The sequence below is a fragment of the Eupeodes corollae genome, chromosome 1, assembly GCF_945859685.1.
Source record: "Eupeodes corollae chromosome 1, idEupCoro1.1, whole genome shotgun sequence".
Lineage (NCBI taxonomy): Eukaryota > Metazoa > Arthropoda > Insecta > Diptera > Syrphidae > Eupeodes > Eupeodes corollae.
Genome location: NC_079147.1, coordinates 210,915,132 through 210,938,493, shown reverse-complemented (window position 1 = coordinate 210,938,493; position 23,362 = coordinate 210,915,132). Strand labels below are relative to the sequence as shown.

The 23,362-nt window shown below is 29.8% G+C and overlaps 1 protein-coding gene across 7 annotated transcripts in view; it reads left to right on the top strand.

The window, feature by feature from the left end:
* The window catches only part of LOC129939252 (semaphorin-1A), an 88,167-nt gene that overhangs the window by 63,771 nt on the left and 1,034 nt on the right, over positions 1 to 23,362 (top strand). For 3 of the 7 annotated variants that reach the window (XM_056047204.1, XM_056047205.1, XM_056047202.1), the window contains 15 exons: positions 95 to 236; positions 1,351 to 1,472; positions 1,685 to 1,765; positions 2,133 to 2,278; positions 3,115 to 3,197; positions 3,378 to 3,521; positions 4,634 to 4,745; positions 4,925 to 5,067; positions 5,265 to 5,396; positions 9,416 to 9,623; positions 9,711 to 9,963; positions 10,047 to 10,100; positions 12,800 to 12,862; positions 14,137 to 14,206; positions 15,346 to 22,415. In XM_056047204.1, the coding sequence (XP_055903179.1) occupies positions 95 to 236; positions 1,351 to 1,472; positions 1,685 to 1,765; positions 2,133 to 2,278; positions 3,115 to 3,197; positions 3,378 to 3,521; positions 4,634 to 4,745; positions 4,925 to 5,067; positions 5,265 to 5,396; positions 9,416 to 9,623; positions 9,711 to 9,963; positions 10,047 to 10,100; positions 12,800 to 12,811 (1,632 nt within the window). In that variant the 3' untranslated portion in view covers positions 12,812 to 12,862; positions 14,137 to 14,206; positions 15,346 to 22,415. Of the gene's footprint in view, positions 1 to 94; positions 237 to 1,350; positions 1,473 to 1,684; positions 1,766 to 2,132; positions 2,279 to 3,114; positions 3,198 to 3,377; positions 3,522 to 4,633; positions 4,746 to 4,924; positions 5,068 to 5,264; positions 5,397 to 9,415; positions 9,624 to 9,710; positions 9,964 to 10,046; positions 10,101 to 12,799; positions 12,863 to 14,136; positions 14,207 to 15,345; positions 22,416 to 23,362 lie in introns of those variants that run through there. The other 4 variants (XM_056047208.1, XM_056047207.1, XM_056047203.1 and 1 more) reach the window with 4 other exon arrangements.

Below are 23,362 nucleotides of genomic sequence, written 5' to 3'. Positions count from 1 at the left end.
AAAAATCTAATTTCTCTCAATTTAAACACTTTACAGCAACTTCCTTCTTCGTAAATATATCATTTGTGTTGTTGTCGTTTTTGTTTTTGTGCAGGCTGTATATTCTCGTGTGGCAAGAGTATGTAAATGGGATAAAGGAGGTCCTCATCGTTTTCGTAATCGATGGACATCTTTTCTTAAATCTAGACTGAATTGTTCAATTCCAGGGGATTATCCTTTTTATTTCAATGAAATTCGTAAGTAATCTTATTAAAACATTTAAATATCAATTTAAGGATTTACTTTGTACTATGTATTAAGTTTTTTGTTTTGTTTTTGTTTTAAGCTTTTTGTTTATTGATGTGGCAATTAGAAATGAAGGGTCATAATTTTTCTTCATTTGAAAATGTTGTGGGAATGCTTCGCGCGATAGGCAGGCTGGGCTTACATAAATGTCTCCGGAATAATACCGCTTTAAATTACTGAGAGATTAATAAAATTGTTCTCTGGGTTATAAATGATATTAAAAAAGCTTATCAGAGTCCTTATTTCTGCATGACTAAATTTCCACGCATTTAAAAAAAAATAACTTAAACTGAAAGAAATTTTGTTTTATTTAAAGTTAAATGTAAAAATTGTATTAATGGTACTGAAGGAAAATAATTAGCTGATAGGAAGTTCATTTAATTTTGTTTACTCTCAGTGAACCTTCCATTTGAAATTTCAAGTGAAAGAGGAGAATTTTCATTTTAGTTCAATAAAACTATTTCTTAGGTATTGAGACCGACGTGAACACACTACATGTTACTTACAAGCATTACAAAAACAGACTAATTTTCTTAATTTAATTTGTTTTTGCTAATAAATAATAAAATAAGTAATAAAAAATAAAATAAATTGGGTAGCAAAGTAATCCTTTGAGAAGTCGGACCTAGTGACTTACAACTCTCCACTATTCCTGTGTGCAAGTCAGGAATGGAGGGGTCCTTCAGTTTTATGACGAATCCGAACGGCCAATTTGAGAAAGCTCTTTTCATGATAAGAATTACTCTTGGAGGATTTGTCAATTCCTCGCAGGAGGCAGTACTCGTGACAAAAAAAAACTTTAGAAGGCACAAGCAGAGGTTGAACTCAAGACCTCTGGCTTGACAGTCCAACGCTTAATAACTTAGTTATAACTTTTTGTTTTCAAAAAAAAATTAACAATCACAATTCCATTCTGTTTGTTTTGTATTGCGTTTCAATTTCGAATAATTGTTATTTCTGAATTAATATTTGATAGACGAATATATTTCCTGTCGGAAAAGAAAAGAATTTTTAGTTTATATTTATTTATATGATAATTTATTTATTAAAACCATAATTTTACAGAGTCAGCAAGTAATCTTGTGGAAGGAAGTTATGGGCATTCCAATTCCAAACTTATATATGGAGTTTTTAATACGCCAATTAACTCCATACCAGGATCAGCAGTGTGTGCTTTTAACTTGCAGGTAAATTATATTTAATTTATTAAGTGTTTTGCCTTTTTGTTTGTTTTAATTTTAAATTTGTATTTTAAGTAGAAACGAAAAATATTTAATAATATACACGTTTTAATAATAGTTTAAACCATACCAAAGAAATAATACTCTTGGTCTGAACCCGAAGCTATGAATTTATTTCAAAGTGGTGCTAATAATTTCTTAATTCTAATGCATTTCAGGACATCGCAGATACATTTGAGGGCAACTTTAAAGAACAAACTGGTATTAACTCCAATTGGCTTCCTGTTAACAGTGCAAAGGTATGTTTGAAAAAAAAAACTTGTTAACTGTCTCATATTAATGTGATCTACTAGAGCAGTATAACTATTAAGGGTCCAGTTGGTTTACAATGTTTCAACTCAATATATAAATTGAAGATATTAACCAGGAATAAATGATTTTGACTTTAAACGTCTCAGGTCATTGATTCCTTTGTGTTAATCAAAAACAGATTGGACCCGCAGAATTTTAAGTTATTTAACATAAGTTAACTGTGAAAGTAGTGGTCTTGATTTTTTTCTAAGGAAAAGTTCGTATGTCCCAATGGGACCATTGATTGTTTGATTTAAAGTTTTTTTTTGTTTCTTGAAAAATAAGCTGTAATATTTTATTTTTGTTTCCATTTAGGTGCCAGATCCTCGACCAGGCTCATGTCATAACGACTCACGTACCCTTCCAGACTTAACATTGAATTTTATAAAAACCCATTCACTTATGGACGAGAACGTTCCAGCATTCTTTGGGCAACCGATTTTGGTTAGAACGAGTACAATGTAAGTTTTTTAAAAAGATAGAATCATAGACTATGATTTTTGGTTTAAATAAAATACTTACTCAAGTTAATTAAATAAACGAAAAAATAAATGTAAATTGTTTTCTTTTTTATTTTTAAGTTTAAAATATCCAAAATTATTGATTTAGTAGCTTTCGCTCGATAAGTACGATTGATGTAGATCATGTAACGTACTCTTGTAGAGCTAAGGCAATATTTTCTAAAAATAAATAGTACCTAATGGAACTAAGCACTAAAACCTGATGATAACATATCGGCCCTTGTGAAGTAACTTAAGTCATTTCATTTCATATAAATTTGAAAGTGTACAAAATGTTTTACATTTCGAAAGGCGTAAATGACTACCGCCTTTAAAATTTAAAGTGTTGGATTTTTAAATTTGTACATGAACGTACACTTCATGCAACATAATATTTTTGGTATCGAAATCCAGGCAGGTATAAATAAAACCATTCACTTCTGTTTCCGGCCAATGCAATTAGTTAGCCATATTTGACTTCCATACCTTTTGGTAATATAATAAACATGTTCTGCTGCAAAAATCAGAATTGGCAGTACTCGTACTCATACACATAGGTAGTCGAATCAGTCGCTGACTTTCCAATGTAGATGCTATATCTATGTACATAAAGCATCAGAAGTTATGCATCCATATGACATGTCATAGTCGTAGTTTGGGTGATGACTTTAATTATTCAATTTACATTTTACCATGAATTCTTTTATATTTTTCTCGACTTCTTTTGATGTTTTGTATATACATATATATTTATTATTATTTTTTTCTCTTCCCCCTCTCTGCACACATTTATATAGCTATCGTTTTACACAAATAGCTGTGGATGCCCAGATTAAAACTCCCGGAGGCAAAACATACGATGTGATATTTGTTGGAACGGGTAAGACGACGACGGATATAATAATTTTGTTTAAATCTTTTGCTTTTGAGTTGTTAACGATTTACATTTAAATTTAATTGTGTAACCCTGTTGTACATGTACGAGTATATTTACTATAAGTGCAAATTCCTTTTAACTGAAATTAATTCCTTTATTTTTCTGTTTTGTTTTTATTCGTAGACCATGGTAAAATAATTAAGTCAGTTAATGCAGAATCAGCTGATTCGAATAAAAAAGTGTCATCGGTGGTGATTGAGGAAATTGATGTACTAACGAAAAGTGAACCGATTCGAAACTTGGAAATTGTTCGTACTATGCAATATGGTAAGTACAGTAAATAATGTTGGCGATATTTTTAAAATATTTGTATTTTCATTTACACAAAGGTTAAAGCTTTTCAATTTTACATGGAGTACATGAACGGTGTGATTTGTACTTATCAAAATTTTTATGATATGTGTATGATGTATTTTTAGCTTATTTTATAAGAAATGGAAAGAACCTACCATGTGCATCCATGATGCACCTATGTCCCTTCTTTCCAAGGTCATGGAAACGCTGATACACTTTCGGATAAGGAAATATCATGAAGAAGAAAAACTTCTTAATGACCGGCAGTATAGTCTTCGTAGCAATAGATCCGATAGTGAATGATCGTTTTGAAGAAACTAAGATTAAAGTACTTGATATTTCAAAGGCATTTAATAGAGTTTCACATCAAGCTCTTTTATCGAAAATACGTGCATTTAGTATCGATGAATCTCTTCTTTGTTGGGTAAGAAATTAACTTAAACCGTTTATTTAAGGTTTGGACGGATTCGGATCTGATATCCACAATATAAAAGCTGTGTTCCCCGGGGCTTTGTTTTATCTCCTACACTATTCCTTTTTTTATGAATCACTTTTTGTCTGAAGCTTTGAACCCATTTTATTTGTTCGCTGATTACAATACCCTCCTTTAAAATCAGCGACATGGACAAAGAATCAAAATCACGTATACCCCAAAAAGGTCAACGAACACTAAAGTGATTCTTATCATACAAGAAAAGTGAAAAGATTAATGAATATGAAAAGCACCTGGAAAATACTCACCCCCCTTTTAATCGGTACTGAAACTGTCCCTTTGCAGTACATACACTTTATTGGTAAACCACAATTTAAGCAATGTGACATGTTAATTCGGTTCAAAACCGTGTACAATCGCAAAGTATTGAATGACACTATTATATTATCCACCAAGAATCTCAAAGAGTGCTGTCAAGCTTATGCTTGCAAAGGCATGTGTACCGTTCATACCTACATATAAGTAAACAAGTCACTCAGGAGTGCCCAACAAAACTTAAACGAACACATTAAATTTACTTAATGGCCTTTGAACATTTGTACTCGTATACTTTTAAATTCAACTGTATTTTGTGTTTTTGTTTGTTTTACAGATCAACCCAAGGAAGGTAGCTACGATGATGGAAAGCTTGTAATTATCACCGATAGTCAAGTACTGGCAATTAAATTGCACCGTTGCAACAATGATAAAATAACCAGTTGCAGGTAAAAGTCAAACGCTAATGATTAAACCTAAAACCCAACTCCCACTCCCTCACTGTCTCTCCCTGGTTCTACATGCTTTGTTTATAAGTTACAAAAAAAGAACACATTTTTACCCTAGAATGCAATCTAACAGAAAATATCTACGTTTTGTTTTTTGTCTTCGTTTTGATACTTTATAGTGAATGTGTAGCACTTCAGGATCCGTACTGTGCATGGGACAAAATTGCTGGCAAATGTCGTTCTCATGGCGCTCCCAGATGGCTGGAGGAAAATTATTTCTATCAAAACGTTGCAACTGGGCAACATGCGGCGTGTCCATCAGGTATGTGTATTGTGTGAAGCTAATATCCTTTAAAAGTCTGCTCAGCTTATACCACCACAACTAGACATAGATATGTATATCAATAACTTGTGAGGGTCCATTTGGTTGCAAAAAGTTGAAAAATCCATTCACATGTGAACATGGGTTTTCAAAAAAAAAGAAAATACAAAAATCTTTCTTTTAAACATTTTTCACAGGTAAAATTTCATCGAAGGACGCAAATGTCGGAGAGCAGAAAGGCTACAGGGACGATATGGATTTATTGGATTCTCGACGTGCTGGAAAGGATCAAGAAATCATCAATATAATGCAGGACAAAGACTTTGAAGGTAACGTCGTGATTCTCTCCTCTCTCTCTCTCTATTATTCTCTCTCTCGTTCTCTGCCATTCCATATTTTACCTTCTCAACCAGCTTTTATTTTTAATTTTGTCTTTGATGGATTATGCACCTGGTAGATAGTTGGAATTCGTAACGTAAAGCACAGTCTTTTTTGTCTGTATAACTTACACACACACACTCGATGATTGATGAAGCACATTTCAACGTTTTTGTTGTTGTTTTTTTTTTTGTTTAATTTTTTCCTTTTCTTTATATTATCGACTTTGATTTTTCTTTGGAATCTTGAAGATTTTAATTATTTCAAAAAAACTTTGATAAAAAATAAAGACATTTTCTTTAACGTTTCATTTGATTTATGTATGAATTTCAACGTGATAACATTGTATGACCTCGGATATGTGTTTCAATTCATTTTTAATGATCTTTAGGATTAAATGAGATCGAAGTACTTGAATAAGTTGTTATAATAAATGGCTAACCAATAATTTAGCCTTAGGAATGAAACAGAGCAAGGACCTATTGTGTTTTTTAAGATGACATTTTCATGTATCTTATTTCCGTAATAATGCAAAATAAGTCGATCAAAAACAAAGTAATAAAAAGGTATTCGTTTGGAGGTTGTAAAAATTAAAAAGGTAATTCATCCAGGATAGCATTCGACACTTAATGAACTACACTGCTGACGGTTTCTTTGCTTATTCCGTCCATAGATACAACACCGTGATATAAGGCTTCATTCCAAGCTCATTGTAGTGTACGCAACAGTTGTTGCAAAAGACTTAAACACATTTCACTTTGGCCATTGCAATGTAATTTATTCCAATTATAGACAACACAAATTTCATAGCACTTTTCGTTAATTGGAAGCTCATCATTTCCGATATCGAAGTTCATTCTTAGTTTCACTACTCTTTGGTCACTATTTTTAAATGTCTCTGTTTTATTTACAACAGCTTCAAAATTCATGTTCCTTGGTAAATTCATCAAAATTAAAAAAGCCTGTGTCCGTTGTCATTTTCAAAGCGGTTCATATATTTTTTATAAGTTTCCGACAACTTTTCAAAATTCTAAATATGATTTGCAAAGTTTAGTTTTTGGCGAAACGCAAAGAACAAAAGCTTTGGAAATTAACAAAACTTTTCACTTTTCAAAATAGAGCTTGCTGGAACGTATTTTGCTAAAAAGGAAAACTTTGCAATCCAATAATTTACTCTTGCAAATTTGAGTTTGATGAAACGTAACTTGCAAACTAAAAGTGCAAAGTTGAAGAGTAAAAAGTATTTTGTTTTCCATTTTATTCATAATCGTACCTTTTCAGTTTGTTACAAGAGAATTTATAAAACTTTAAAATAAAAATGAGCTTTATGTACGTGCAACTGTTATTAAAATTTACTTTTGTAGACGCTCTGTAAATGATAACTTTTAATGTCGACCAGCCTAATTTTGATATTTTGAAAACTTCTGTAAGCCTTATGAAATTAATATTAACTCAAAAAAAAAAAATTACATCAAATGGCTTGGTTCTGTCTTTTATAGCTCTAAAATATTCTTTAAGGTGACATGAGCTCTCATTTTGTTTTTGATTTGTATTAATTTAAAAGCCTTGTGATTTAGTCCTTAATTTTGTTGACGCCAAATTATAGTAATCGCAAGACATGTAATACTCCAATGTCGATCACCGGACTTTGCCTAGAAGTTAGTAACATTAACTTACACATTGCAATTACCTGCAAATCTAATGCAATCTCAAAAAATTAATCAACATCAAAAATAAAATCTGACCAATTCCTTTAAAGAACTTTAAGATACTTTAAGACTCGAAGCCAATCAGAAAAGATTTTTGCGTTGTCTACGATCCTTTCCGTGGTTTCATGATATTTATACATTACCGCCTTATTCACAAAGACTTTCTCTCATAAATCTTCCCTCTTTGACAAATCAAAGGATGTACGGACAAATTTCATCACCATCAGTTCTTGCTTAAACTTTAGTTTTAGTCGTTCAAGTATAAGACTCCAGAAACCATTGAATAATTATTTTAGCAGATCGAACTATGGTGTACATAGCCCCTTAAATCAATTAGTTGAAATTTTTAATAAATTTCACTCTTGTATTAATTCACCAAATGATAATATAAAAAGTATAAATTGCAAATTAATATTTTTCAACAGTCTAGTTTAGATTTTAAGTATATATTAAGAATTGTTAACGTTTGTATTTAACGAATTATAAATAAATAAAATCTGAGTCATCTTAATTCTGATTAACTGCAAGTTAATACTTAAAATAATTTATTGTCACATTAAATTAAATAGATTCTATTTCATATCTAAAGGATTTTAAATCAATTTATAAATTCAATGCAGATTCAATTTAGCTTTTTCAGCTTTTTTCCATTCTCTGAGTGAATTCGATATAAAATTTGTTTTAGAATTATATCTAATCCTCTCTTGAAAAGCTGCTTTCGTTTACATGTCAAACCCCATTCCAAAGCGAACTTCTTACTCTCACTTTCATAATTTAGTTCTGATTGACAGTTAATATTTACTCATAATTTAAATAAAGTAAAAGTAATAATTCTTAGGTAAGGTTAAAGTGACTGTCCGGGATGGAGTAAAATACACCAATGCCAGTTGTTGGCCCATTGCGATACCATATGACTCTTGAGGTTTTCTTCTAAGCTCAATGATAGCAATTAGAGTTCCGTACGAAACGTCAAAACGTAAAAGATCATTCAGATCATTGTAAAATAATTCTCCTAGATGATGGAACCTACGTTTTGGTGCTAAAGAGGCACAGAGGAGATGAAGAATTCTATCCTCCTCTTCTACTTCTTTACAGCTAGTACAAAAGCAGCATGGAGGCCTATCCTATTAGGAAGTGTCCGATTATGACAGAAATTAGCTCTTACACGCAATCTCTTTAGAGATATCAATCACCTTGAGCGCTCTTAATCTCCGTATCCTGGCAGGGGGTTAAGTTATACCAACTGATGTTTGTTTTCTTTATACCATCCTGTTTTAGCACAAAACCTTATATGTACCGATTTGTATACAAGTAATGTTGTACCATTTTGCCGAGTTCATCTGCCTTACAGTTTCCTGGAATGTCTCCATGGCAGAGCCCCCAGCAAACTTGAATATTAAATTTGCGTGCCATATCCATAAGAAACGATTGACTGTAATGGACTGTGATAGAGTTCGTAGAGGCAAAGATTTAATAGCGGTCCGATATCAAATGTGTTCTCTCAGACAGGACAAGACTTCTTTTATCACCAAAAGTTCCGCCTGGAATAGAGACTTACTTTTAGCCGTTCAGAGTAGACGCCTCCATCAATTAACTAGTCTATCCTCCCAGAAAGATCAGGATGGTATAGAAATTTAAAAATTCCTGTAGAACTGTACTTCGCGGTTGGTGTGAGCTTTGGAAATGATTCTAAAAAATTAAGAATTATGGAGTAGCCAATTCTGTTATTAGTCGACTGGGATGATGCTTCGATACGAATAGCAAAGCTTGCAGCTATTTGTTTTCTAAGTTTATCTAGAGGGGTCAGAGAAAGATCTTTTCCATTAAATATTTTAAAATCCTTGCTCCTTTATTTTATACACATTATTTTTAGTCTGACCCAAATAAGTACAAATATTTATTTCAGTCTATTAAGTTAATTATTTTTGTTTTAATTTTGAAATCGTGTTAAACAAAGCATTCTATTAAACAAACACTTGCATGTGCATCTTTCCTCAAATCCCAAAGTGTCAGCACCAGTAAAATAAAAGAAAAATTAATAAAATCAAAAAGAGATGAATCAAAAATCATCTTAAACCATTTTTATTTCAAATATTCGATTTTATGTATATTTATTTAATTTCATAAATGTTTTGGTGTGTTGTAAAATTGATGTGTATATTTTATTTTCTTTTTTCTTTTATATCAAAAAAAAAAAAAACAAAAAAAAATTTGTCGTTTTTGGTTGTACATTGTGCGCCAACAACAAATCAAAACTAAAGGTCCACAAATTTCTGCAGATATAATCAATGCCCAATACACCGTTGAAACGCTCGTTATGGCCGTACTAGCCGGGTCAATATTCTCCCTATTAGTGGGATTCTTTACAGGATACTTTTGCGGTCGACGTTGTCACAAGGATGAAGATGATAATCTTCCATATCCTGATACAGAATATGAATACTTCGAACAGCGTCAAAATGTGAATAGGTAAGGAAATTGGTTAAGAAAAAGTGTTTTTTTTTTGTTTTGTTGTATCTTAAATTGTATTTCATCATCATAACATTACAATACGAGGATTCATTGTAGAATTCAAGCTGAACCCAAACTACTTCCGCAAGTTGAGGAAGTGACGTATGCAGAACCAGTTCTTCTACCTCAGGCGCCTAGTCAGAATAAACTTCAACACTCGCCGAAGAACACACTTCGAAAACCAATGCATCACCACGGAGCCAATTCCGAAACACTCTTCCAATTCCAACCCGATAATTTTAATAATCGAGAAACATATCGTGGCCGTGATAATTTTGGTACTCTAAGATCACATCAAGTGAGTAATTCTAATGTTGTATTATCGGATCATTGTTCAATTGTTCACTAATATTAATATGGGTTTTTGTATGACACTTTTAGGGTGACAACTACCGACGGGGCGATGGTTTTTCGACGACACGAAGTGTAAAAAAGGTAAGTTTTTTAATTAATTATAATAACTAAATGCATAGAATGATCTCTGTATCTTGAGCGTGTATTTGTGTTTATAATTTGTTTGGTCTTGCATTTTTGAATACAATTTCCTTGGAACTTATCCAATAAATCTGATTTTGTTTTACATGTTCTAAGAGTCCTTGAAAAATTCGTTAAGAATCATGAAAGACATAAACATAGAGTCAAAACCAAGATCTCAACATCTCCAATGTTCCATTTCTACTCTGGTCAAATTAACATAGATATTCATCGTATTCAAAATTACAAAGTTTCGTAACTTTTCTGCTTTGTTGGGTGGTTTTTCATTGATTTTTGTACATTCTAATTAGTTACGTTAGTCTATAAGGTAAATAAGGGGATGGATGGATACATATCGCCCATGTTTTGAGTATTTTATAAGATAACAACAAAGTCTTTAAAAAGCTAAATGCTAAATAAATAATTTAAAAAAACAAATTCTTCAATTTCTACACAGAAACAGTCCCTAGTTTAACGACAAAGAACAAATATCTGCAAGACATGCAGATATTAGTCCACGCACTTATAGATAACTTTCACTTGATATGTAAAGTGACTTAAGGTCTGATTTCCTAAAAACAAAAGTGGAGCATAGTTCATGATTTAGAGAAAGTAGTGCATAAAATATTTAAGATAGAAATATAAAGTTTTATTCAACTTTTCAAATTCTTACATGTATACAATTTTAAAAATAAATCTATTAAGGCGTGTCCCGTGGCCGTGGGTCTTCAGCTAGATGATAGCCTAGCTTAAATAATTTACAATTTTTATATTGTTAGATAAATTGAGTTTAAAACATCTTTCTTTTTCCTTACATAATTTTTTCTATTTATTTTAAGATTCAAAGTCTTTACGTATATATTTGTTTCTATACACAAGTGCTAGTTTGATAAGCTGTGCCAACTTTACCCAATTGTTTTCGTTGAAGGTTGATGTTATTTCGTTTTGCTAGAAGATGTTTTGTTGCTGAATTTGTCACCGTATCTCCGTTAGGATTGGATATCGTGGAATGAAATGTGTCACGTTTTCACTTTCTCTAGTATTTTATAAGGAGCAATGCAGCTCTTGCGATATGAAATTTGGGTGCAATAGTGGTGAAAGTCCAGTTTCAATAAGGAGCATGCAGTTTGGAGTTGTGGTTGGCAGCCGAAATTGAAGTTTTAAGAAGTACCTCAGAAGTTCTTCGGAAATTTCAAATTTACACCAGCCCAAGGATTCTGCAGCGTAAAGCATTATTGCTTCGGAAGTTGAGCTAAAAATGGGAAATATTGGTTTCCATAAAAACATTATGCCGCATTTTTCTAAGCAAATAGCTTCTTTAAAAGTTGTTTTTACATATTAAGGTTGCTTGTAATGGAGAAGTCTAAGTATTGGATTTCTCATTTGAAACCAAGCGCCCTGTTTCTTTAAAAAAAAAACCATTGCTTTTGATTTTTTTAGATTCACCGAAATCTTTTCCATTTCAAATAATAATCTCGTAGCCTATTCTATTCTCATATTTTTGAATATTCAGCGGTGTTTAATTTTCAACGCATTTCATATACAAAATTAATACAAATGATTTTGAAATTTCGGATGTGCTTAAACAGAAACAGAAGTGTTTGGAAACTGAAAAAGTTATTGCCCTGAAAACATCCAAGCGATTTGTAATGCTTGAATGATTTCCACCAATGTGGTCACAAGATGGCCCGGATCAAGCCAGAATTTTTCGTTTGATGAGGAGTTGTTTAAGAATTTTCTTTTACAAAAATACAAAACAAAATTCACAAATCACTATTTAAAATTTTTAAAATGTTGCAAACTACCATTGTGTACGTGCATTACGCAAAACTTTAAAGTTATGCGTGACATAGATAGTAACAAACGGTCCTAAGTCACTTTGCGATACTCAAACTTTTTGAGTAATATAATAGTCCTGGAGCAGGTTGCCCTACGGAAAAGGAGGTTTGGCAACATTAATTTGTTGACCATTTGTAGAAAAAAAAAATCATTAAAGGTGCAATAACCAAAAAGTTAAAACCTCTATAACTTTTTCCCTGAACGCGATGTATTTTTAGAGATCCATACAATTATGAAGGTATCAAAGTGTTACAATGAGATGGGTCGAAACCGAATATTCTTTTCTCAAAAATGATTTTTTTTTATTGAAACTTGAGATCTTATCTTTCAATCAATGGAATGACAAATATTTGGTTACTTTTCAGTGTACGTTTCGTTATGCAAGCTTTCCCACAAAACTAATACCCAAAGATTCTTTTTTGTTCGCTGGCCCGACCAAGATTTGTAGGAGATTGCAAATGATTTCCTTTTGAATACATTTGGCTCTCTAGGCTAGGACACTTTTACGAGAAATTTGAACTATTTTATAAAATCCAAAAAAATACAGTGACCACCTGACTGTTTCTAATTCCTACCCATAACTTTCTACGCCCTTTTCCTTCCCAAAATGTTTCTTTTCTATCATGTGTTTCCCTATTGGAATGCTTATAAAAATTGTATAACTTTCTTATGTATGTTTTGTGTGTCATATTACTAAATTTGTTATTTATTTGTTGTTATATTTTTATTTTAAAATACATATATTTTATTTGATGAACTGCATTTCTAGTATGCAACTGTTACTACTATTCTTTCTATCTTCTTCTCTTTCCCCTAACTAGGTATACCTTTGAGACGGGAGTGGGGCGGCTGAGACCAGTCAGGGACTTATTACCCAAAATATGGTAAATACCACAACAATTTTGATCAATTCACCAAACCAAGTACTAGAAAAAAAATAAAACTAAATCACTAAAGAAAAAAAAGCAAACAAAAATTATGTATATAAACCAAGTTTGGCTTTGTTTTGTTAAATTTTACTCTTTTAATTCAAAACAATCACGTTTTTTTATCAGATCAGTTTTCTTTTTAAGTTGCTGAAAAATATCATCATTTTTAAAACACTTTTCATCAACATCACATACCAAAAATTAACTAAATAGGATTTTTACTTAAGCCAGCCATCCCGCCGCCCAACTCTTAATAATAATTAAAAAGAAGATTGAATAAATCTTTAACAATAATTTTCCATACTATTTTGTTTATAATAACTTAAACAAAAATTAACTTGATAAAATTACAAGTTGAAAATGATAACTTTACACATAAAATCAAATGCAGAAGTGGTGAACTAGTTGGATAAATTATTGGTTGTTCAAATACTATTACTGATTTTTGGGGGTTTCTAGTTTATCATGTTAAAGGTTAAAACTATTTTCAATGTTGTTAATATTTTCTAAAATACAAATGTGTAATAAAAAATCTTTTTTTTTTTATTTTCCTCTGTTTTTGAATTTCATGCGGTAAAATTGATTTATTTTTGATTTAAGATCAAATCTGCAGATCTGGATTGACAGATTTATCCCTCTTTGGAGTAATTCTAATAACATTTTTTTTTAAATTTAGCAGTAAATTTGACAGTTTTACTGTAGTCGTTAACACATATACAAAGTAACAGTCAAATTCTGACATTATATATATGACGATATGTAAAGTTATCATTTATAATTTTCGAAATTAATCATATTCAAAACATCGCACATTCAGTACTTAAAATGAATGAAATAATAAAACAAACCTGGTTATACTCATTCTATTATATTAATTTCATAAAAATGGATGTGTTGTTTTTAAAAAAGCTTTTATTGTTAATGTTTGAAAATTAAAGCAAAACTAAAAAAGTAGTGATATATGTTTTTTATTATTTTTTATTTAATTTGTATTAATTAATAAAAATCGCAATCAAATATACAAATTATTCAAAAAATTGTAGAAGGATGGTTGGATTTTGAAAAAAAAATTGTACTATTATTTTTTAACAAATACCTAATCATTGAACTAAGTGTTTCAAAATTATTGTTTTTTTCTTTTGTGTATGATTTATATTTTTTTGAGCATAACTTTTTTTGTTGTTGTTTTAAATCACAAAACAAATATTTTTCCATCAAATTTTACTCAGGCTGTTAACACAAACACACGAAACAGAAGCCTTGGCCGATTAAGGAGACAGCCGCCCCGTCATGGTATTGGTAAGTTAATAAATAAAAATACATATTATACTACATATGTGTTCTGGGCGTGTGTTTTTGTTGAACCTTACTTTCAAAACTATATATAAACGTTTTTATAATAATATACATTGTATTTCTTTGATTAACTTATTTACTCGTTGAGTTGAAAGTTTTTGATTTTGTAAATTATGATAATGAGCTTTAATATTAAGCTTAGCTGAAGTTTTTTTCTTTTCTTGTTGTTGTTCTATTTGAATTGATTGCTTTTTAAGCTAGAAAGAAAACATTCAGGACATATTGGCCTCTAAAATGTGTAGTAAGTTGAAATTGCAGGAGTTTTCCTTGTGTTGAATAACTTAAGCGTTATTTTCAAAGACGCCGAAATTATCATTTACCCACATTCTGGTTTTATGTTAAAAATAGAGCTTTAAAAAACTTTATTAATAATTTGAAGTTAATTTTAAAAATGCGACATGTTTGCATGATTTTCAGTTTAAGCGTTTTAATATTACTATAAAGTCTACAAGTAATATTCAAGATTCAAGAAAGTCATTGTTGGAAAACACTTGCCTACCTATTCTTAGAAATAGAATTTTGTAGTAATTTATTTTTTAACAACGAAGCTCTATGCTTAACTTTGTCTTATAGTATAAGACTACTCAGAAGGTTTATCCATCTTCGGATTAGTAATGATAGTTGTTTGACTATCATGTCGATGTCGATGCTTTGCTTAATAATCTAAAGAGAACAAAATCTCGCTTGCTCGATCCGTAATCGGCAAATTCTTCAGTTTCTGTCCGCGAAAATGCTTTGCCGTCCAAAAGCACACTTAATTCAGGTTACATTTTTTTAAATAAACAAACAGAATTATTAACACACAATCTTCAAACCGTTTTCTTTTTGTTGTCCTGGCAAATAAAATACATTTTATACATAATTCATAACTGCAAACAAATTTCGTATTTTTACATTTGCTTGATATTTTCATTTCCTAGAAAAAGTTTCTTCTGCTTTTATCAATGAGTTTTTATTTTGCATTATTTTTCAATTTAATATATTTTTTTTTCGTATTATTTTTCATGCAAGTTTGTTAAAACAAAAAAAATATATTTCAAAATAAAACCAAAAAAAAACAATTGCACTCTCATTCGTTCTAGTAACTCAACACCGTTCAAATAGTCCCCAAAATTCAAGTTCGGGATCATCGCCTGTTATGTCAAATAGTAGTTCTAGTCCAGCACCACCATCCAGTAGTCCAAGTCCACAAGAGAGCCCAAAGAATTGTAGCTATATATACCGTGATTGATTGATATGCAACACTAAATCCATGCCACTCATAAAATCAGCCACCTCCACCATCATCGCTGCAACTTCATCACCAACAAAGTCTATTCAGCAGCAACCAGTTGTGGTAACGATGCCGTCATTACCAAAAAATTCAAATGAAACGCATTTCATCATAAGAACTGAGAACGAGGCCAACGTCAACACCACCAACTTTGCTGGTCCAACCACCATCAATACCACTGCTGCCGTCGTACCCAAAAAGACTTTCTGTGACAAAAATGATGATGACAATGATGATGAGGACAGTGGCGTGAACGATAATATCAGTGGCAAACCAACATCGACGGCAATGATGCGATTTCCTAGCATAAATTCAGCCAACAAAATCAATCAATGCTTCAAAATAACTCCGTCTAACAAAAGTTTGATATTAACTGACAAGGAATCATTCAACATGGGTGGCGTTAATGCTGAAGACAATAGAACCCACAAAAGCTGCAGCACAACACCAACGTCATCGTCAGGCCTGGCCTACACTCCAATAAATACGAGTAGTATCAAACTGCCAACTGCTATATTTTCGCCGCAATTCAACGAGAATCTTGCAACACTTAATCGCAAATGGACAAAATTCAATCGTCGCAGCCATCGTCGCCGCAATAGTAGCTCTGGGGATTCCAAAGAGCTCGACAAACTAGTCCTCAAATCAATGGAATGGGACGATAATGATATTTATTAAACAAAACAAAAATGCAAATTAATTTTACATAAATTATTATGAATTGACAGCAGCATGCGCATCACAAGGAAAACTCCTCCAAAACATAAATAAATTTTAATAAACAAAACAAAAATAGATTAACGATATTAAATTTAATAACGAAAATAAAAAAAAAAACATTATACTTACCAAATATAAAACAAAAAATAAAAATGTAAATTACTAAACAATCATAAGATACATATATGGGGAAAAAAAGCCTATCAAACTTCCTTTAAAACTCATTTACATACTAAATTAGTATAAAAGATTAAAAACAAAATAAAGTTTTACATGAACTACATTTTAGATAAAATAAACAAAATAACTTAAGCTTAAATCAAACACAACACATAAAAACACAAACCACACACACGAACATGATAAAATTTCATAATTTAACATTATAAATAATAATAAAAATAGGGAAAAATTATATACAAACATAAAAACAACAAATCTTTATCAAAACCTGTAAAATAGATATTTTATAGTTTATTATTTAAACTAAATTGTAATAAGGGTGAGCGACAACGTTGTTAGGGAATATATTATGTGTATATTCTGTGTACGTATATTAATATTTAAACTTGTATCTATATTAATATATGTATACGAAACCTTGTATACATAAATATTTTTACACATACATTACATAGTCTATAGTACTATATTATATATATATAAATTTAAGAACACAAAACAAACATTCTAGTGATTTAAAATTTTAAATACAAAAACAAATCAGAAAAAAAGAAAATAATTATTTATTATATAAATAAAAACAAAACAAAAACAAACATTTAAAGACATTTTTTAGATACATCATAAATGATATTTAATTATAAAAGCAAAAACAAAACAAACATAAAATAACAGTCATCTTAAGTAGCGCATTATTTTATCAACATACATTTTTATACAATTATCAGTGAACTCTTTTAAGTTTTTTTTTTAAAGTTATTTATTTTAATAAGTTTCATTATATTTGGTTTTTGGTGGGGTATAGATTATTTTAATTCCGACATTTCGAATTACGATTAGGACAATTTATAGACCATTTTATTTATTTAAATTAATATGGAAGAAATTATAGTATGTATAAAAATCCTGAAAAATAGTCTTACAATGATCACTAAGTAAAGTTGTTTTCGGTGAAAGGGCTGGGGCATAGTTATATTTCCTACTATTAGCAATTTTTGATAGAATTGAAACAAAAAGTGTCGAGCTAATTAAATCATGTGTTTTTCGATTGGTATCGAGAAGCATAACAGCACTTTTCTATTTCTACTATCCGTTGTGTGGTAGATAGTGCGTAGTATTGTCATGCCAGAGGTTTTAGATTCATTCCCTACCAGTGCCATCTTAAGTTTTCCATGGGTACTACCTCCCCTTGTGCGGAATTGACAAATCCTCCAAGAGTAATTTTTGTCATGAAAAGTGCTTTTTGAAATTAGCCGTTAGGATTCGGCTTAAAACTGTAGGTCCACTCCATCCCTGACAACATTACTCGCACACATTAATAGTGAAGAGTTGTAAGTTACTGGGCCTTACTTCTCAACGGACTGTTGCGCCACCTAAAATAAAAAAAGGCTTTTCAAAGCTATGAAACTTACGGAATGTCTGTAACTGGCTGTCATATAAATAGCAGTGCTTGTTTGCACTTGGATTCATAATAGAGCGCAACGTTGATCATTGTTTTTCGCCCAGAGTTATCTCGGAACGGACGAATAAAGTATTAACTGAATGTGGCAAAATTCACAAAAATTCTTCATATAAAACGAGAGGCTAAATGAGTTTCATTATTAAATCAGGAAGCTTGTTTCTGAGCTGAAAATAAAACGTCCCATGAATTTGAATTTCGAATCTCCAATCAAAAAATATTATTTTTTGATTATTTGTTTAAATGAGAACGACAATAAACGTATAAAAAAGGGCAAATATCTACTCTGTGTATAAATAAGAACTTAATAGATTACATTTTAATCATTTACACAAGCTAATATAATATGTTTTTCCGTATAATGAAACAAATAAATTATTTAACGAATCAACACTGATTTGAATATTTGCATCGGATGACAGAAAGTAGAAGATATTTGAAACCAGATTTACACATAATCCAATTCTCGGATGATTGACTTATGTGCGTAAAGCTTAAAATTGAGCTGTGCATGTTTATTTGCACAACCTGTTAAATACTCCAATGTAATGAAGTCATTACGAAGTTACTAGTTAACAGACCTTGAAGGCCTCTTGGGCTACTTCTCAAGTGCTTATTAATCGAAAACAACTTATTTCCATTGAATCATTCTAAATATTTGTAGGTACCAACGTTGTTTTTGTGATATTTCATTATGTATTGTAATTTCTTCATTTATAAATAAAAATAAAAATATTTTACGCAATGGTCATTTTAAGTATCAAATTGTTGTTTGTGTTGAACTTTTAAAGGTTTTTTTTAGATTATTTTTCAATATATATGAGATGTACATTTGTATACTATATAGTTATTTTATTAGAGCCTCAGGAATTAACAGTCAGTTATAAACTATTTATATGTATAATTATGTAAGTTCGTTTTTTTTAATAAAGGTCCAGAATTTCAAATGATTTCAATTACAAAAACAAAGGCTTAATTTAACTTTCATACAAATTTTTGTCTAAACTTTTAACAAAGCTAAATCTTGAGGGAAAAGTTCTTATGAAAGTTAAAATTTAACGTTACTATTTTACCTTTCAATGTAATATGCTTCATAGTTTCCGTCAACTATTTGACTTAAAGTTAGATGGCAACAAATTCAGAGCTTCCTCCATTCGCCGCCGTCTAATGAAGTAAGAATACCACTGTGTTCATTCCATCTACATGTCATGACACAACAAAATAAATTGCAATCTTTTTTGATGAGATAAATTTTGGTGTGTTCTTCTTATAGTCCTTATCCTTATATCCTTATTTCTTTTCGTGCATACTAGACCAAATACTCTTTTTTCACTGCTGCTCAATATTTTTTTCTCTAAATATAATATTTAACACAAAAAATCCCTATTTTTGAGTCGTATTCACTAAAGCGAAACGATGCAATTTTTAAGGTCATTTTGGCCAATGATTTTTTTGTCTGGGAAAACCTGGAACTATTTGCATTTACTTTATAAACTAAAAATAGAAGTTTTAGTTTTTTTTTTAAATTGTAATACCTCGTTTAACAATTATTCAAAAATTAAGCACAAAGAAAATATGAATTTTCCATTTAAAAAGCCTCAGCCAGTGATATAATTCTTATTCTCATTAATTTATTCCAAGTAGCAAATTCTATAAACCAGCCGTAAAGGAAGTCAGACTTAAACTTTATATTGACATTTTCACTTTGAGCTATATGTGATAAGGAACTTCGATTCCCTCCATAACTCATAAATCGGAACCTGTAGTTGGGGTGATTGTTTTTATCTAATTTGTCTACAATGTTGTTTCTATACAAATCCTATAGTTCGAGTACTGCCATTTAATTTTCTTCTTTAAGAAAGACGAATAGTTAATGATCCTTTTAATACAGTTTAAAATTAAAGATTTTTTAAGCACTTTAAATGTTTTTTTTTTTATTTTTTACAAGACGAATGCCACCAATTGAAACAAAACAAAAAACTGGACTTTTCTTACTTTCGTAACTTTCGTTTTAAATTTATAATAGTTATGAAAAAATAGAATCCATAAGGCCTGTATATTTTTTCTCATTAACTCTGACAATTTTCTTTCTTTTCAATTTTTTTAAACAAAAATTGGTCTTAAAATCAATACAAACAAAAAGAAATCAAATTATAATGTATATACTATAGTATACATACTGTAAACATTAAAGTAAATATTTTACAAATAAATACAAAATAAAACAAATCAAATGCAAATACAAATACAAATACATACAAATACCATTATACATTAAGAATAAATTAAGCCAATAAACTTTTTGTTTTATTATTTATTATGTACAAAGCTGCACGTTATTCTCATAGTGACTTTTTCATTTATTCATCATATATAAATAAATACAAAAAAAAACGATTTTCATTTTTTCTAAACATAAAAATAAAAGATACAAATATTAATAAACATAAAGCGTAGGTAAATCTAAATCCCGATTTCGAAAAAATATCCCGACACAAAAATAAAAATCAAGATCAATTTTGAGCTTAAAGCACACCGCATCTCTCAAAGCTCTTTCTTTTTAATCCTGTCGAAATTGTGAGAGTTTACTTATCCACAAAAATCTCTGCATATATTTAACAACAACAACAAATAAAATAAACATTTTTCTTAACCTTAAATCAGCCAAAGACGATAGCATATTAGTTTAACTACAGTTATTTAAATTTAAAAAAGAAAGGAAATAAGGAGACTTTTTAAAAATATAAATATTTTGTTATAATTATGTGCATCTAAAAAACAGACTGAAGTTTCATACGTATGATTTTTTTTTAAATTTTGTACACCTAAGTTATAGTTAGTTAATTTTTAAAAGGGAAAGAAATGTTTTATTAATTTTTAAATTTGTATTATTTTTTTTTATTTCGTTGTAATGATACTTTTTTAATCGTGGAAATAAAAGCAATTTATTTAATTTTTTTAATCCATAAAATGGTGTTTTATTTTTTTTATCTATCTTCCTTCTTAAAGGTTTTTTCTTTATTCATCCATTATTTTTTTTACAAAATATATATATATATATATATATATATAATTATATACGTACATAGCAGAAAACAAAAATACGAAGTAATAAACAAAAATCTTTTTTACATTTAACACAAAGAAAAAGAAATAAATAAAAATCAATAGCATTAGTCGCAAATTGTAAATTAGAAATTATTAATAAATTTTAAACGAGAGCAAACCTTAGATTTTTAAAAAATGAAATTAAAAAAAAATATTATATGCATCTAGAAAGTATAACTTGTACACAAAAATAATAATAAAAGAATGAAAAACAAAACAGACAAAATAAAATACTCATAAAATGTTAAATGATATACAACCTAAGTTTCCTATTAAATCTACGTAAGAAGTTATTTCTTTTTCATGTTAAAATACATAAGTGATTATAGAATTAAAAACAAAATATTTTCTTCGTTTCAATTTGCTATTATATAATATTATGACTTTATATAAGTTTATTGTTTTTATGAATAAAAAATAAAAAAAAAAGAAAATTAAAAACAAAAATTACTAATAAAACAAAAACAAAAAACACATGAAAACCGAAAAAGTACGATTTTGTATAATGAATCTTTTTAATCACGTACCTATGTTTAGAGAAATAAATATTAAAGCAATACCTACACTTTTAAACATAATGTAAAATACAAAGAAAAAAACAAAAAGAAAAATTAAATCAACAAACGAATCATCAGAAGAAACTTATTTGTACGGAGGTTATTCTTTATAACAAAGATTATTGATTCTGAGGTTTAATCTAAAATTTAAAAACAAAAGAAAAAAACTTGGAGAAAATACACAAAATACAGATATTAAAAATAAAACCAAAAGGAACACATTTGTACAATTAGTAAGATTAAAACAAAAATAATATCAAATTTTATAGAAACAGATATATTCAAAGCTCGTTTTTACGTTTTCCTTGCGAAACAAACAAACAAACAAAAATACTCTCAACCTTTCCTTTAAGTTTGTAAATGTTTCTATTTTAAGCAGGGGAATCATTCCGTAATTTCCAAAACGGTAATCTTCAAAACGATCAACATTAACAATATCGCCAATAATTTGCTTCCCGTAACTAGTTTTCAGTTAGAAACACAAAATCATCTGCAAAAGTGTATACAACTTATGGATGAGCATCCTTCCCCCAATGAAAATAAACCCAATTCTGTCCAAGGGAAGGAAGATAAGACTCCATTTTATCCACAGTCAACATAACTTGGCTTCAAAAATATTTGCTGTTTTCAAAACTATTTTGGATGAGTGATTCTAAAATCGTTGCCTATCAAGCATACCAATGTTCCTCTGCCCCCAAATTGTCAATAGTTCGTAATATTGAGGGTATATATGTAGAACGACAACCGTCTGTCAAATTTATTGTTTCCAGTATCATTATAAAGCCTTTTTTTGAAATTCCAAAACATTGAACGAATCTATTATTGTTTAATTTATTTTACAACAATTAAGAAGGATTACTTATGTACCTTTTTAATGTTTTGTATAATATTGATACATGATTCATTTCTTAATTTTCTTCGTAACCGTAATAATTGTATTTGTTTAAGTTTTATATTTTCATTTTTTAACAAACCTAAGCTACTCCGAACAATTTTTACTTCAATTCGCTTAGTTATCAATAGATATTAATAACAAACGATACCTACTTAGCTATCGTGTAAAGGCTATCGTTTTAACGATATCACTTGAACTAGAATCGTTTTTACTTGAAGTAAGACCATCGTCGAAACCATATCGTCTTACGATAATCGTTTTACGGAATGATCCCCCAGAATTGTATGTTTCACTCATATTTTAAAAGCTAACTTTGACCCCATATACATATTAATTAACTTGTGCTAGAAACAAAGTTTTCTATGTTCAATTATGAGAAATCGGTTCTAGCTTGGTGCGACTGTTCTTATTTTTTATATGTAAATGGTATTGGAAAAATAGAACATCACTGATTTTAAGGAAAATAATGGGAATGTCCCGATCTTTTCCAAAAAGTCTCTTCACTTTTCTCTACATGCCGGTCCAATGTCACCAAGCACAAACATTAACAAACATTTATTTTAACACCAATTAGAATTTGTAATTGGAGTCTGACTTTGTTTTAGATGGTGGAATTAGAAATTGTGGAGGGAAGCCTCTAACACCACTAATGTGTGTATGTTTTCTTATTTTAAGTTTGTGAACCATTTGAATTTTTAATCTACTTGAAATTTTTAATATTTGCTGTTACAAGTTCAACTATTTTTAGCGCATAGTTTTTTCATATCCTGAAAGCTACAAACATTTGTAAAAAAATAGTCAAATTTCTCATAGTTGCGTAGTTAACGTACACCAAAGATACAATGTTTATATGGGTGAGGAGAAAATTAAATTATCATAAAATCTTTTTATTCTTTCAACCTAC